Genomic DNA, 17,666 nt, shown 5'->3' on the forward strand with positions numbered 1-17,666 from the left:
GATGTCAGTGTTCCCTACATCCTCCTTAAACAAAATTGTGCATCTTCCAAGCACATCCCTGCACCCTGTATGTCCTATTTTAAGTATTTTTTCTGACTGTATGTTGTTATGAATAAAATCGTAAATTTCATACACTATTCAAGTGCAGTTAGTTAAAAATTTGCTGTCTCAACTGAGAAGAGCATTTCAGCACCCAGAGATAATTTAAAGGGGATGTGGAGGAAGATAACTTTGGGGTATCTGCAGTATGTAGTAATAGGACACACACACACACACGCATGCACACACTCACACAGAGCCTTGGAGAGCATGTGACGACATTGCTAACCTGCCCATAGAAATCTAATCCACACACAGCAACACAGTGCGCTGATCCTTGACCTTTTCATGACCTTTCTTGACCATCTTTGCTCGGCAGAAAAGGGTCAACTGGCGAACTTAGCAAAGGTTGCACATGCACATAGTCAAGTTGCGCAATACTTTATATCCGTTTTATTTTCTTACTCAAACAGGACACCAGAAAGCATTAGGCTTTAGTTTGCACTGACTATAAGTACACATTATCACTGGTGAGCAGTAGCAGCAAAGAGGTTCACTTCCTGAACAGTGGCTACTGTGGGCTCAACATGCAGAGTTGTGATAAGGACACAAAATAAGCAGGGCCACTTGGTTTATCTATCAGGCAGGGTTCAGAAATGATTTGTTTTTGTTTTTTTAGATGTAGTGTGTTTTTTCTCTTACACAGCGAGAGAGCAGTGACATTTTGATAAAGCAGGCTGCTCTTACTGTCCAATCCAATACTATTCTGCAAACTCATATTGCCTGCCTCTTATAAAACTGTCACACTATCAAATTTTTTGACAGATGCGATGTGACAATGTAGAGGAAGTAAAGCAAAAAGAAGAAATGGACCTTTTTATTTTTATTTTTTTCCCCTGCTTGACTGAGCAGTACTTTGGTCAGTGATTATCTATCTTTGGTGAAATTGGGATAATCAGTTCAGATGTGTTTATGATATGAAATGTGACTTTGTCTCTCTACCCGAGAGAGACATCAACTGCACTGCTAGGAAAAAGGAACCATGTTAGTATCTCAAGAAAAGCAGGCAATTTGTACTTAAGATATATTACAGCTGGATGCCCAGTAGGTCTTCTTGCTGCTGTATATATTGTCCCAAAGTTAAAGTGATTAAATCTTTTTTACAGTCTGATGAAAACCACCATCAGTATCTAATGTCCACTTCATTTTTTTTTTCTCAGCAAAGCATTTAGCACCACATCTACCAGTGAGAGTTGGGGTAATGTTTTATTTTGTTGTTGTTTGAAAAATTTGTGCATAAGTGATTTGATCAAAATTAAACAATACTTAATGCTTTGTGCAATAAGGTGACAACACAGTGTGCTCATATAAAACAGAAGGTGTTTGTTAATATTGTAACCCCTCCTACATGTAGTTCCTCTAACTGGTAGCCTTAGCTTTGAGCTGTCACCTTATGATCTCTGCATTTCACTTTCGACATCCTCCTCTTTGATAGTTTCAGTCACAGAAAATAGTTACTAGGTAGCCAGAAAGCACAATAGTTTCCAAATTCATTTGTATGAGCTCAGAGAATACATCACACTTTTAATATTTTCCATTGGAGTATCACAATGGACTGGATAATTACTACTACAGTGTTCTTGTCAGGTAAGACACGTTTACACCTCCTGATTTTGTCTTCCATTGACTACATTGACTGTGCCAGCAGTGAAAATCTTATCCTGTCATTTAATTTAATGACATATTTATTACAAGTTATGTTCCTCTAGCTTGCTGAAAGCAGAGTAACTTATTATCATGAATTATTATTTTTGTTATTTTAAAAACCATCAGGGCTAAAAGATAATAACAATATGTAGAAAAACAGTTAAGCTGATCATGTCCACATCTGTATTTCCTCTCTGTGAATCTACCTGCATCAGTATGTAACCAGCATAGTGAACTCCTAACCCTAAACATAACTTTACCAACGCAGTTCCTCTAAAGTCTTTATTTTAATAGTAGAAAACGTTTTGATTGAAAAATACTTTAATATTAGGGTTTTGTACAATTCCAATTTAAGTGCAAGTATTGTAAAAAAAAAAAATAAATAAATAAAACTTCAATTGAGTCAGATTTATGACCACTGAGTTATTCAGTTTTTGTTTAATTTAATTTAATTTATATAGCGCCAAATCACAAAAGAAGTTATCTCAGGACACTTTTCAAATAGAGCAGGTCTATTCTTTATACTCTTTAAAATATTATTTACAAAGATCCAACAATAATTACAGGAACACATTATGATTTAGCAAATACAAATATATTACTTTTTGTCAGGGTCATCCAAATATGTCATGTACCAAATTTGGTGAAGACTGGGGGAGGAGGACTGCAAAAAAAAGTAAAAAGGTGCTTTATAAGTAGTTACATGGTGGCACTAACAACACCTAAAACTAAATACTAGTTGCTTGGCCCATAACCACCTGTGTAATTGAATGTGAGAAACTAACTTATTATCAATCTATCCATTTGTTATGTATATACACTTAGTCTTGCATGTTTGAATTAAAACTGAATTAAATAAATCTATAATATATATAGTAGAGCATTTATGTTACTGTCTTTCTGAAGTCATAAAGGCTACACTGGCCGAACAAAGGCTGTACTGGTGACAAGAAAAAGCAGAACCTGATGGTCTCATGGTGATTAATCAGTAATTTTCATGGGTTTATTTATCTGGAAAAACTATGACAGCCAAACTATAACATGATGTCATTTTGGAACAATTTGAAATGTATGGCTATCAAAATTCATTAATATCCACCACAGGTGTCAAAGCAGTGTTAGTCTGAGGTTCAACGCATCTATTGGAAGAAGCTAATGTTTCTTAATAACACATTGTCATCTAATCACACAATCTCTTGTAACCTTTAAGTTTTTTTCCATGAGGAAATATTTTGTTAGTCAGTCAAAGAGTTTGCATCATATTTTTTTTTTAGAAAAAATGTCCTTGTTGTGGCCAAACAAGGAAAAAAAGGAAGGCTATATTTGCGCAACAAAAATGACTCAATGTTAGGAAATACAGAAGGAAGACATTCTACATGTTGCCATGTAAAGTGTATCTTAACATTTAAGTTAGCCTCAGTATTTCTTATGTAAAACAGTCTTGTTTCTGCTATTAAAGAATAGAGGAAATATTACAGAGAATCAGAATTAGAAGTAAACACAAAGGCAGATAATTTAATCTTGAATATGTTTTTAAAATGAATAATTGTTTAGGGCCAGTATGTTTAGAATTAAAAAATGTCTGACTTTGATGCTCCCTAGTGGTATTATCAAAAAAGACACTGTGGCAGGCATCAATTCACACCACTACACCCTATATGCACTGGAAGCAGCACATAGATGATACATTTTCCAACAAACTAAGACATATGCGATCTGAATAATATTAAAGTTGTTATAATCACATTAATATTCTACACAAAGTGGCTTTAAATCAGAAAAAAATGGTGTGGTTCTTTCTTCTTCATTCCTCAGTGTTAAAAGCTGCACTTTGTTTTAATATCGAACCTGTGGCTTGGAAGGTCCTGGAAAATAATGCTGCAGGTTTTGGATACCAGGTGGTGCAGAGACAATCAGAGTAAGTCAAAGCATGGTTGTTGTTGTGGAATATGGGTCCACAATAGTCAAATGTCTACTCAGGTCTGTTGTAATCTGTATGTTTTTTTTTCACAACTAGCATTTCTGTCGTGTGTGTCTCACAGCAATGAGGAATAAAGCATGTAAATGTGGGATTCATTTAGCTACACTGTGCTCACCAGACAGGCTCTTTTACATGTCTGGTTTTGTTTCCTCAGCTTGCTGGTCAGTGCGCCTCTTGCACAATATTCCTCAAGCGAAAGGGGGCAACTATATAAGTGCTCCACCGAGTCCTGCAGCAATCTATCAGTTCAACGTAAGCGACTACTCATTTCCAAATACTTCATATAAACTATTAAACTAAACTTAAACAATACAGGCTATTTTAAAAGCAAGGATTCCTATTACCTGTTATTCCTAAAAATACGAGCATTAGGGGTTGGTTATTGATGCTTAAGAGGAGATTCTTAAGAGATTTTCAACAGATCATCAGGACCTTATGTGGATCACCTGATAGATATGGTTTCAGGACATTTCTAGGAAAGATACTGAGATAGCTATTTTAAAAAGATATTTGATTCAGCCTTCAAGACTTAACTTGCCAACAGATTAAGAAAAAAAAAGGAAAATATTCTACTTGCTATTATTGTGATATAACAATTAATATATTTGCACTTTAGGACTCAATAGTAGAAAGAATGTAAATATTTTGTATTTAATGCTGTTGAAAATTGCAACAATAATTACAAAAATGCCACATGCAAAGTTACTGTATGTGTTAAGTGGTCATGAGAGTTTTGGGACCATGGTCACAGGAGACAAAAGGCAGTGCTGTATAGCTCGGGAACAGTGAGTATGAACCACATCATATCAGATAACATAGGGAAGTATTTTACTATTGGAAGCTGTGGTTTGTAGTGGTCACTGAGACTGTTTTCGTGTTGCTATCACAAAGTGTCTTGAATGGCTGTTTTAACATAACTGATTAATGTTTTCAAAACAGTGCCATCTTTTGCCATCAACATGTCCCTTGGTTTGACAATGACAAGTGATCCCACCACACAAAACACTATGGTGAGCCGGTAAACTGTAAAGATTCACAGTATGTTGTTAATATCAATGCTGAGGTCAGAAAAAACCTTCCTAAATTTTTCTTTGTCTTTCTACCAGTTCCTCACTGCTTTCAATTTTTATCAATGCACAGATTAGATAGCAACATATTATTTATTTATCAGAACATAACTTTGTCTCTTTTCAGGTATGTGGTCCAACCATCCCAAAGGACTGCAGAAGTATCACCATGTACAGTGGTGTATGCTTTCAGATAGACCGTTTAAATAAAGTTGGAACTCCTGTGCCTTCTTCTGATAAAGGTAAATATATTGAGTTTTTCACAATCTCAAAGGCATAACAACACACACACACACACATACACTTTACACAATCAACACGACATGCATAGGATTAGTTGCATTGTAGCACCTTGCCAAGAGGCTTTTCCTGTGTCATCAGCCCTTAATTCATCCCTTTGCCTGCCTGAGCACTGAAACAAGCAGACATAGAGCACCCATACAGCATGTTGTATAACAGTTATGTAAAAACATGGAAATCAACGATAGATATATTACTTGTATTCATGGATTACCATGATTAATAACTTAGGAACACATTTTTATAAATCAGTCAGTCCAACGTAGTAAGGTCTTTTTCCCTTTCTATGTTTTATTATTGTCTGCAGAAAGAAGAAAGAAAAGAAACAATAACAAGTGCATGTGAAATAAGTGTATTCATCATCTATACACTACAATAATAGTGAATAAAAATTAATCATGTTGAATGAATTTGAAACAAATAGACAACTAAATAATGAATTAATTAGAAATTTAGGCAACAGCAACTGTAGCATAATTTGGATAAGTGTAGCAGTATAATGAAAAATGTACAAAATATACACTAATCTTTCCTTACCAAAACAGCATTAAAACAAACTTTGGCATTGTAGAAATCAATTTGGTGTTTTTTTCAATTGTTTCTTTACTGCTGTCCTGAGCTGAAGTGTCTCGCTGCTGAATGCTGCAGGACTAGCTGAGGTCAGGACTCAATTTGGAAAAGCATGGTTGGTTCTATTAAGATGGGGCGAGTTTAAAAAGAAGAAAATAATAAGAAGATGTGTCTTAAGTCATTAAAAGAGGCAAATGCAAACTCTGAGACAAAGAACAATCAATTTGTATTCTATATGTAGAGTTTATTTGAAACCAGATCTTTGACATGCATTGTAGGAACACCACTAAAATAATGTCTGGTAAAAAAAAAAAAAAAGAAAATAATGAATGCCACAATCTGTTTTCCTGTGGGATTATTAATTATAAAATCATCTCATAAAATCATTATTAACACAACTAATAATACTAAGTAACATTAGAACTGTATAGTCACCTAAATAATGCAGGTACACTGAAAGGGCACAAGGAGACATTAAAAGGGAATTGTATTCATCTCTCTATGTATTATTCATTGTCCATTTATTGAAATGTTCAAAATCTGCATTCTGTTTTCTGCATTAATGTAATGTGTATTGTGTGAAAAAAATAATTTAACTAACTTTTAAATAAAAAATCTCTTTGACAGAGTGCCGATCATCAGATATTGCATTTCTGTTGGATGGTTCAGGCAGCGTAACAACAACAGATTTTCGAACAATGAAGACTTTTGTGAAAAATCTGGTCCGCTCGCTCCTGCCACTAGATGCACAGGTAATATTGTGTTTACACGGCCAGCTTAACCATAACGCAGACTCCAAGTACTCATTTCCGGTGCAGTGTTGAATAAATAATTATTTCTACAACAATTTGACTGTTACATTTTTATATTTAAGAATTGACTGTTAAATTAACAGATTGTTAAATCTGACTGTCCTTCATGTTCCTTTTTCCTATTTTTTCAGTTTGCTATTGCCCAGTTCTCCAGGGAGCCCAAAGTCCATTATTACTTTAATGATTTTTTCTTGGGACGTATACCATGGGAGTCTAAAGTTGATGACATTAGGCAACAAATGGGATCTACTTTCACAGCAAAAGCCATCAAATATGTGGTGTAAGTATCGTCAAGATGCTATGTATGAGATCATCATCATGTTGACTTCACACAGGAAGTTCTGAGGAATTCTACATTCAAGTTAAATGCCAGAATTGACTGAATGTGTCATAGCAGGGCTAGGTGATGATAGTTTGAATTTTGAGACAGATGTATACCCTTTTTTCTACATTTAGTCCTATGGAGGAATGCACTATAATTTTTGTGCAAATTTTAAAGCAACTATGTATAGAAAATGTTTGACTTTGGCAAATTCTAGTGACAGTGTGGCAGACAACACAGCATGCTAGTCTTTTGAGGGCCTAGCTTGTGTTGTTGTGTATTCGAGTAAGGATGGGGCTGCCCCTGACCTAACTTTCTGCGGTACCTTTAAGATAAATGATGTTACAAGGTACAAAGTAAATTATTTATCATTTTACAACACAAGGTTGTACAGTGAAATGTGAAATGTGTCACTTAATGTAATGACATAACCATACATCCCCAAGGGAAAATAACAGTCCAGAGTTTGGCTACAATACTTACTTTAACCTAAGGTGTTAAAAGTTGAATGTGTTTATTTTATATTAATTATTTATATATATTATCTACACTTAAGTTGAAACCTTCACCTTTAGTTGGTTAGCTAATGATGAACCAATCAGATAGATTCACTGTAAATCTAACTGCACTTATACATAACCACTGCAAAACAGCAAATGCATGCTTGGATATGTATTCCATGAGACAAAGCAGAAGTAGCTGAACATGTTGATATATTATATGTATGTATGTTGTGTTAAAGGATGGATTCAGTATGTCTTAATACATTACTCGCAGGCCCATTGTTACAGTGGCAAGTTGCCTCACAAGTTGAACTGAATCTACAACACTCCTCCTGCTGGTAGGCTGCAGTAGTGTTAAAGTGTCAGCAGCTTTTAGTTTGCTTGCCTGTACATGGTGACATCGATCAAGTTTGCATGTGTAACCCTGTCCTCACAATTATCTAATAGCAATCCCGGCTAATCTGTATCCTACCAAATGTGAATGACTTTACCTTATGGTAAATTGTATATCAGCTCAAAACCAAAAAGTATAAAATGTAAAAGTACCTTAGAGCTGTATTGACACCTCTTCTGACAAAGTGTTCACAAAAACTGAATATTGTAAACTTCACAAAAATAGGATTTTTTACAATGTTGAGATGGAAATGTTATTGTATCCACTCAGTACATTTAACAAATTACATTTATATTACATGTGTTTAAATAGTAATACAAATATTGAAAGAAGACAAAAATATAATTTTATGTGCATTCTTTGACATTTGGCAGAGCTAAATCTGGAAAATTCAACCAGTATTCTTGCATTATAGTAAATTAGGCACCCCATCAAAACTGAAAACTTGTATCAATTAAAGTTGATACTATGTACTGTGAAAAGTAAGACATACTGATGTATTAGTTTTCTTAACTTACACAGCCATATAATTAACCATATTATACTACAAAATGCATGTGTACTGAAATTAGAATTTTTTTTTGACAGCCAAAATATTTTCACACCAACAAGAGGTTCCAGATCAAATGTGAAGAAGGTCTTGATAGTCATTACCGATGGAGAATCTAACGACTGGTATGACTTGCAATCTGCAGCAGCCTCAGCTGAGAGCCAAAACATTATTCGATTTGCTATTGGTGTAAGTTCTTCAGTTCCACTCAGTGAATTTAAGCAGCTAATCAACTCTGATGCACAGCACAACACCTCAAACACTTTTTTTCAACATCCCTAGGTGGGGGGCGCATTTAATAAGCCTAAAGCAAAAAATGAACTGGATACCATTGCATCCAATCCCCAAGAAAACGTGTTTAAAGTGGAGAACTTCAACGCACTTGAAAAAATAAGGCAGAGTTTGCAGGCCAAAATCTTCTCTATTGAAGGTATGGTTGTAAATGTGGCACAATAGCTGCAGATGTTGTAGTTACAAAAATAAAACAATGAATACTTTCAAAAAACTATTATTGGCAAATACTTATCCATCAAATTTCAAACTGCATGTCTTGCATGAACTTTTATTTATATTGCGTCTGCTCTTTGTAATTCCACTGTATAAAAGTCTTTATTGGGATGTGGAATTCAACGAATATGCCATTGTATCATGATGCTGCTGTTGTGTGCTCATTTATGTTGCTGTTACAGGATCTCAAACAAGTGGAGAGTCACTGAAAATGGAAATGGCTCAAGAGGGATTCAGTGCTGCTTATGTACTTGGGGTAATAAAAAACCCACCTGAAATTCACTGGACAATACAGACACACACATGTCTTTGTGTTACCCTTTGTTGATGGAAAGCAGATAGACAATTTTGTAGAATTTTTAATGTATGTATATGTTTATGTACTCTCATTGCTTTAAAAAAAAACTTTCATAAATCAGTTTAGGATTTAGTGGAAATGTGTAGCAAACTTAATTTGGAACGCCTATTCAATTAAACATCTGTTTAAACTGAAGGGAATTCAGATGGCTATTGTTGGTGCTAACGAGTGGATGGGAGGCTACCTGCGATACACAAGCTCAGGCCAGAAGACGAGCACCTATGAGCCTGATATAGAAGCTGACAGTTATTTGGGTAAGAATATAAATACAAATGAAAAAGGTACACAGAGATGTGGTTGTTTACTCACATTGCTCCACTGCAATTTTGTCTCCTCTCTCTGAATGTGCCAGTTGGCCAGCCATTTGGATACTTTAACTGATGGGCATTAATTTCAGGTTACTCCATGGCAGTTGCAACAACGAGGCAAGGCCAACTTACAGTTGTTGGTGCTCCAAGATATCAACACAGAGGAGTTGTGATGGCAGTTTACAGAGACAGGATTAATCAAAAGATTGATCCCTTTCCATGGCAGGTGCGTGTTTACGATTAAGAAAGACTGACAGTCTTAAACACAATGTGAAGCGTATTTTAAAAAAATGTTGTTTTCTTTCTTTATGTCATTCTTACTGATAATTTGTTGCTTACACAGTTTCAGAGTGGTGAATATTTTGGGGCAGAGGTTTGTGCCATGGACGTGGATCGTGACTCCTACACTGACCTAATCCTCATATCTGCCCCTATGTACACTGACACTGATAGAGAGGGAAGAGTTTACGTTTGCAGCTTAACTGGTTTGGTAAATGACAGTTTAATCCAGTGCCATTAAATTCATCTATTGTTTAATGACCATGCAAACACTGACTCTCATCCTTATATTTTCACCAGAATGTCGAGTGTCACTTAGATTCTCCATCAGTACTGAGAGGGGATGCATCTCACAAAGGAAGGTTTGGGTCTTCTCTTGCTGTACTGCCTGATCTTAACACAGATGGTCTCAATGATTTGGCCATTGGAGCACCTTTAGAGAATGACCATGTAGGCAGCATCTACATATTCCACGGCGAAGGAGGACGCAGAATTAGTTCTGCTTACTCACAGGTGAGCCAGATCAAAGAAGTGACAAAGAAGATTTAACAGATCCAGCATGTATGGCTTCATATTTGCTGCTGTATTTTATATCAAATCTATACAATTTTCAATTTGATTAATTAAAATATTGCCATTTACATAGAGAATTGCTGGCTCTGAAGTCCGGTCTGGACTGAAGTTCTTCGCCATGTCGATCAGTCAGTCGTCTTTTGACCTTAGTGGGGACAATCTGCCTGACTTAGCTGTGGGTTCAAAGGGAGTAGTTGTCTTACTCAGGTAAGTCCAAGATGCTCCCGTCATCTAGTCACAGAATGTCAGTTTGGTTTTCTGTTGGATTATTGATCACAAGCCAAAGGTTATGTGTTTTCCTGCTCTGTCCATTTCCAGATCAAAGCCTATAGTAATGGTAGAAGCTGCGGTGTCATTCACCCCAAACCAAATCCCTACTCAAAACTCTGACTGCACAACACCATTGCAGAACACAGCTCAAATCTGCTTTACCATGACCAGACACTCTCCAATTGCCAAAGGTTCCTGATTCTCCACTGTCTATCCATTTAAATACTTGTATTTGTGTACATGAGTAACCTTTAAATGAAACTCTAATCTATTCCAGCTCAAGCAAGGATTAAATATACTTTCACGCTGGATGTCACCCGCAAGGCCCCAAACAACCGAGCTTACATCACTGAGAAACAACGAGAGCAGACTGGATCAATTGATCTTGACTTAACACAGAAAACGTGTGTCAGGGTGAAATTCTTTGTTGAGGTGAGTTGTTGGACATGCAGTGTTAAAATCTGGAAGATTCTGTAGTGTTTGGCCTTTTCAATAATAATAACATAATAAAACTATTTATAGGGCACTTATCAAAACAAAGTACAAGGTGCTTCACAACAAGAGAAATAAAATAGCACATTGAGTGATGAAATAAAAAGAAATAAAATACACAAAAGCAATAAAATAAACAGCCAGTTCAGGTAAAATCAGGATATGCTTTCCAATAAAAATGTGTTTTGAGAAGAGACTTAAAAGAAGACACTGACTCAGACAACCGAATTTCTTCGGGTTAGTTGTTCCAGAGCCTCGGGGCCCTGATGGCAAAAGCTCTGTCCCCCTTAGTTTTCATCCTGGACTCAGGAACAGACAGGAGACCCCCGCCCGAAGATCTCAAACTACATAAAGGTTCATAAGGGATTATGGGTTGGGGGTAATACCAGATCTTATTAACTCCACCTTACCCACAAAGTGCAAAAGAAACTTTTCACAATCAGCATCACAATCAGCAGAGGCACAAGGAGAGGCTGGGTTAACTAACTGATCCACAGTCTTAAATAGGAATCTGGGGTTGTGCTGATGGGCAGAAATAAGTGCAGAGAAATGACATGTTCTTGCATCCTTCACCACTCTATTATAAAGGAGTAATAACTCTTTCATAGCCACAAAGTGGACCTGGAGACCAGATTCCTTCCATCTGCGTTCTGCTCTTCTGCATTTTCTTTTATACTTTCGAAAACTGTCATATAACCGTGGCTGTTTTCTAGTCTTTGGGTTTGGTCTATTTTTCAGAGGAGCTATGAGATCTAAGGTTGAAGAACACAGATAGTTAAAAGAATCAACCAAATCCTTGGTGTTGGAGGAATCGGGAAACACACTGCCAGGAGAACTGAACAGTGTACAGAATATTGGGCCCTATGCTCGTTAAGGACGCGTGTGTACTTAGAGCGGGATAATTCAGTACTAGCAGCCTGTAATTAAAGTTAAAAACAATGCATAGGTGATCAGATACAAACATGTCCCTGATTTCCACAGATGGAGGTTTCAGGCCCAAAGTAAAGATGTGATCACCAGGACGTAACCAGGATTCAGTTAAAAACATAAAGTCTAAATCAGTAGAAGAGATAAAATCATTTAAAATAAACGTTTTGTTAGAGAGGGATAAGACGGTGTAGTCCCTCATTCGTCCAGGAGTGTTCTATCGTAGAAAAGGTTTCAGTCGTAGTCATCTGGACACTGTTTTCAGAATCAAGACGTTTCGGCTCCCATCCGGAAGTCATTCTCAATTGTGAAAAAATTGGACGGGAACTGGAAATTTACAGATACTCAGGTAGATTCCTTCCTGAGGGCAGGGCTTATGTAACTCAGAGTAGTTTAAATTTCCAGTTCCCGTCCAATTTTTTCACAATTGAGAATGACTTCCGGATGGGAGCCGAAACGTCTTGATTCTGAAAACAGTGTCCAGATGACTACGACTGAAACCTTTTCTACGTTAGAGAGGGATCTTACATTGAAAAGAGCCATCTTAAAAAGTCTGTGCTGCTTCAGATTTGAGGTTGAGACTGGAGGTAGGGTTCTGGCCCGGATCTTTATTAATTTATTATTATTGCTGTGTCGGCTGTGTCTGTTTCGCAATAAGGACCTATCCGAAATTACCACAGGAATGTTAAAAGTGGAACTAAAGGGATCCGGGTTCCAGATAGCAGCACTATGATCAGTCCACAAGGGGGAGGTAGTGACAGCAGAGGGTGCGTGGCTGTTTTTGGTGAGCAGAGAAGAGGAAGAAGACGAGCAAGGGGAAACAGGTGATGTAAATAGTCAACTACGTGAGGAGGACAGCACAGCGTGCTGCAGGTTAGCCGCCAGCATGCGACTACCTGACTTGTTTGGCTGAAGACCATCTCGTGCAAACAAGGAAGAACGATCCCAGAATAAGTTAAAGTTGTGAATAAAACCAACGTTATGGGTGCTGCAGACAGACTGGACCAGGTATGAAGGCAGTCCTCCCCAATGTGAAAGCATGATTTCATGCTGTTGAGGGGAGGCGGATTATCTGCTGTCTCTGGACGAATTAGCCGTCGGAAGTGCAGCCTCCGGGAGCTTTTCGAGCTTCTCGTAGCTCCTGATCACGGCCTCTTTCTTTAGTAACTTAGTTGGGGGGATGAGAGGAGGCAGAGGGTGAGGAGGAGGAGGAGCCGATAGGTGGCCGGGGAGGACCTGACCGCTGGAAAAAGCTTCTCCTGGGCCTCTTTCAGTAACTTGCGCGCGAGACCGCTGGAAAAAGGGAGCGTTAAAGAGTACAACCCTCACAACCTTGAAAAATAGTATTTCACAATAGTGCCCTCTTCTTGCAGGCTTGTGCAGACGATGCTCTCAATGCACTTTCTAATGAACTCAGATTCACCTTTGAAGGTGTGCCTTCTGACCAAACTCTCAGCCCAAGTCTCGCCCTGCAGGCTCAGACAACAGCCATTTATCCAGTAAGTAATCTTCAAAGACACTATCTTGCACTTTCTAATACTTTTTACATGTGCTCTTCATTGTTTGTCAGAATATTTACTGAACAGCAAAGCCTAGTCTTTGTGAAGCTAAGACAAACAGCTGCCACTACTTTTTGTGAATTAATTTAATAGTTTCCACATAATTGACTTTTTCACGTTAGCTACTTATTGGAGAGCTCTGCAGTGCTATGAAAGTAGACAGTCAGACTTTTAACTGTCACGTCTTTGTCAGCTGTTTGCAGTTACTCTTTCTGAACAAATATGGTTTACCTCATACTTTCTTCCACAGTTAGGGTTCGAGATCAACTGCGGCAGTGACAGCAAATGCGTAGATAGCCTGAAAGTGGATTTCAACTTTACCAGGTGAGTTACAAAAGTGAAGCCTGACTTGGGTGTGTGTTCACATGGTCACTTTTCTCTTTTCTGCAAGTAAAAAGGGTTTGCACACTCAAATTGATCAACATGCTTGTTTATTTCTATTCTTTCAGGTTTTGTGTTCAGTACGGGAGACTAAAAGGCACAGATATTTCAGCTACGCCTCTTTCAGTGTGAAATATCATAGTATATGGTGTATGAAGTCTTTATGTACTTGCTGGAACACCAACTCACTTGTTTTTAGCCATGCTAGTGACTAGAATATCTCAACAACTATTAGATAGATTGCCATGAATTCTGGTACAGACATTCATGGTGCCCAGAGGTTGTGTCTTAATGACTTTGGTGATGTTCGGACTTTTCATCTACCACCATCACTAGGTCAAAGTTTTGTTTTGAAATATCTCAACATCTACTAAAAGGATTGGCACAAAATTTTGCACAGACATTCATGGTTTCTGGAGGACTGTCTCTTCAGCACCATCTTTAGGAGGACTCTTCTTCTCTCAGGTCTCTCTCTTCTTTTCTCAAAATCTGTCAGATCCTTAGAGTTTAAAGTGGGCATTGATGAACTGCTGGAAATCACCGTCTCCGTGGAGAACAGTGAGGAAAACTCCTACAACAGCCGTGTCATTCTCACATACCCAGTCGGACTCTCCTATAGGAAGTTTACAAGTCTGCAGGTAAGGCATCAGGATTAAGTCTGTTTAAATTCATCTCTGGTCAGCTGCTCTCTCGGATCACACAGCCGTTAGTGTTAATGTGAGCTTTCTTTTTTTTTAATTTGCTTGTTAACACAGGGCAGAATTGAGTGCAACTCCTTGGACAGTGAAGATGGCTTATCGCGAGGAAAGACAGACTGCATTGTTGACAAGCCTATTTTCAAGAGCAAATCTAAGGTGTGTTCTTCGTACTGCTGTAGAGACAGTCTGGCAAAAAAAAGAGGAGGCAGTCTGAGCTCTCTCATTCATTTCATTTTAGGCTTTCTTCATCGTCTCCTATGGGATCCAAACAAATACTCAACTTGACAGGTGGATTTTTGTCACCGCAAATGCTACCAGGTACTGCTTGGCTATAAGCACAATAATATTCATATAAGTGTGCATGTGTGCAACAGTCATATTACCATGTGTACAAATAATTTCACCTCTTTTAGTGGGAATCAGGAGCACTCCAGCTCAAGCGAACTCTACAAAATGAAAGGGATTGATGTGAAATACAGCATTTTTGTTACAATTGAAAGGTTTGTGTTGTTTTATGTGAAACAAAATAAATTATTTAAAAAGTAATAATACTTTTAAGTTGACAATTGTATTACCTAATATTTATCAAATGTTTAATATGTCTGTTTAGTTCCCTCAGCTACAACAATTTCACTTTCGGAAAGAATGATTTGGAGAAACCAGTCCAACAATCAATTGTGGTAAAATATCTTATATTATCACTAATTAAACTATCACTATTATTTTAAAGTTAATTTACTTGATTCAGACTTCTATTTAATGCTCAGTTAGTCTATCTAATACCTGCCACCCTTTTCTTTTCCTCCTCCCTCTTAGGTTACAAATAATATCAGAGCACTGAATTTCACTGTGGTGATCAAGGTGCCAATAAAGCTCGGTGATAAAGACATCTGGGTGGATTCGAGCAGTTTGCAGGTAACACGTGGGATCTCATAGTTACTGAACCCAAAAATACTATTTGAGACAACTGTAGCTGTTTTTATGCAACTACAGCCTTATGGATGGATGTGGTTAAACGAGGACCACATCTTGTTCTCTGTTAAACTGACATGAACCGGTTCTATTTCAGTTTCCAGACTGCCAAAGAGACAAAGATGAAGAACCTGCTGTGAGAGATTTTGTTGCTCAGATACAGAAAAATATGTTAGTGGTAAGTATGCCTCTACCATCTGTGAGTTAGAATCTAGCCTAATTATAGATTTAGAAATGTACGTTTGTTATTTGCACATTAAAAGAAATGATTACATTACACATAGCTGCAAATTTGCTGTTTTGAATGAAAACTATGGCACCCTCGTGATTCACGTAGACCTGAAGAGTTTTTTTATTCAGAGGGGATGTCCATGCTCTGCCGGGCAGACACATTGCACTTAAGGCAGGATCCTGCTTGACCTGCCTCTTACTACAGGCCCAGCTGGCCATTGTTCTATTCCCGTTGCGGAGTTCAAAAGGGAGATGAATAGCTGGTGCTTTATGGTGTGTGGTTGCTGTCTCCTGATTGGCGGTGGGTTCAAAGATCAGTCTCAGGGTGCCAAGGCGGAGGGCCTACACACATACTCATAGAACTGGAGTTATATCCAGGTAACTACTATTTTCTCATCCCACTGGAGTTTGCAGGCCTGATTACAGCTTTCTCTGCTTTCTGTCTTCTTTTAATCAACAACAGGACTGCTCTGTAGCCAGGTGCAGAGTGTTCAAGTGCACTAGGTTCATGGGGAGACTGGAGAGGGAAAAGTACCAAATCTCTGCCAACCTTAGTTCTAGATGGATAGAGCAGGTAAATGATGTGCATGTATAATATTTAACAAATTGATTTATGAGTTTACATTTGATGTATATTTTAAGTGCTGCATTTGGAATCATGATAGAAATCTTCAAAAATAATTATTTCCTAATGAAATTTAACAGCTCTAAAGATGAACTCAATAGGCTCATCCCACTCATTTTTCTCAAACAGATTGGACTTCAATCTGCCAAATTCCTCTTGACCAGCACAGCCAGTCTGGAGTACGACAGTAGCCAGTACATCTTCTTTTCACCAGGGTCTAATAACAACCCTCCTGTTCGCAAGGTGATTACACATTGTTTTCACTTATTTGTGTTTTAAAAGAGCTTGAATTTGATCCACATTCTGTCATTTAATCTCTCAGATTGAGGCAGAGGTAGAAGTGTATCCTAAACCAGACTTCACCAAAGAGATTGTCGGAGGATCCCTGGGAGGGTTGGCTCTACTGGCTTTACTCACTGCTGGCCTGTATAAGGTGAGACACTATACATACACTGTTTCAGTTCATTACACAGCTCTATGGAGGCAATGAAGCCATTCTGAGGTGTGGTATTGAGTATCTGGTTTAGTACTTTTTATTTATTTATTATGCATGCGTTTTATATAACTTTTTGTTTTGTACTCTCTAGGCTGGATTTTTCAAGAGTAAATACAAGGAGATGATTAATGATAACGCAGGAGAAGCAGGAGGTCCAGGGGTTGATGGAGGCGCACCTACACAAGAATAACAAACATAAAATCAGTTGATGTCCCACAAACACATCCAATACATTCATAGTATCAGCCTGCTGATTGCAGCTGACCACAAAATAACGAAACTGTCCCAACATCTACAGTCTCTTATTAGTTCATGTGTTACTCAAAGTTAATCTGAAATTTGAAAATATATAACATCTTGCCATCTTTAGGAATGTACATGATTTGTATGGATGAAATATCCCCACTACCACTTTCGATTCATTAAACTAAAAAACATTTCTCTAATCTAAATTTAGAACTGAATAGCCCATTGTCAGTCTACAAGGAAACATTTCTCTGTGTATATTTCTGCAAACTTTGTATGTTAATTTGTAAAATTTCTTGCATGGTAAAAAAAAAATCAATTCAGCATGATGAGCTGGATTCTGATTTTCATCACATGTTGTACTGTGAAACTGCTGAAATACAATGTGGTATGCTTAAGAGCTGCTCACTTGCTAAATAACTGTTTTATATACCTTTTATTGAAAATGTGAATTGCTTTGTTTAGGAATAAAATATAAAATATGCAATATTGATGTAAG

The 17,666-nt window shown here is 37.5% G+C and overlaps 1 protein-coding gene across 1 annotated transcript; it reads left to right on the plus strand.

The window, feature by feature from the left end:
- The first annotated feature begins 1,491 nt into the window (after positions 1–1,491).
- LOC122867172 (integrin alpha-M-like) lies at positions 1,492–17,654 on the plus strand. The gene is made up of 30 exons (XM_044177601.1): positions 1,492–1,686; positions 3,562–3,664; positions 3,882–3,979; positions 4,667–4,737; positions 4,922–5,036; positions 6,292–6,416; positions 6,608–6,756; positions 8,284–8,434; positions 8,528–8,675; positions 8,935–9,008; positions 9,247–9,364; positions 9,508–9,644; positions 9,762–9,908; positions 9,998–10,210; positions 10,344–10,477; positions 10,589–10,731; positions 10,818–10,972; positions 13,333–13,458; positions 13,769–13,842; positions 14,396–14,537; positions 14,655–14,753; positions 14,836–14,915; positions 15,011–15,097; positions 15,208–15,277; positions 15,414–15,512; positions 15,667–15,747; positions 16,264–16,374; positions 16,555–16,668; positions 16,748–16,858; positions 17,013–17,654. The coding sequence occupies exons 1-30, from the start codon at positions 1,650–1,652 to the stop codon at positions 17,109–17,111; spliced, it is 3,411 nt and encodes a 1,136-aa protein (XP_044033536.1). The 5' UTR covers positions 1,492–1,649; the 3' UTR covers positions 17,112–17,654.
- The last annotated feature ends 12 nt before the right edge of the window (positions 17,655–17,666 follow it).

The sequence above is a fragment of the Siniperca chuatsi genome, linkage group LG20, assembly GCF_020085105.1.
Source record: "Siniperca chuatsi isolate FFG_IHB_CAS linkage group LG20, ASM2008510v1, whole genome shotgun sequence".
Classification (NCBI taxonomy): Eukaryota; Metazoa; Chordata; class Actinopteri; order Centrarchiformes; family Sinipercidae; genus Siniperca; species Siniperca chuatsi.

Coding starts and splice junctions, on each gene's coding strand:
- LOC122867172 (XM_044177601.1), top strand. CDS start 1,650: ATGGACTGGATAATTACTACTACAGTGTTCTTGTCAG. Junction 10,973..13,332: donor GGGTGAAATTCTTTGTTGAG/GTGAGTTGTTGG, acceptor CTCTTCTTGCAG/GCTTGTGCAGACGATGCTCT. Junction 14,754..14,835: donor TTTTCAAGAGCAAATCTAAG/GTGTGTTCTTCG, acceptor ATTTCATTTTAG/GCTTTCTTCATCGTCTCCTA.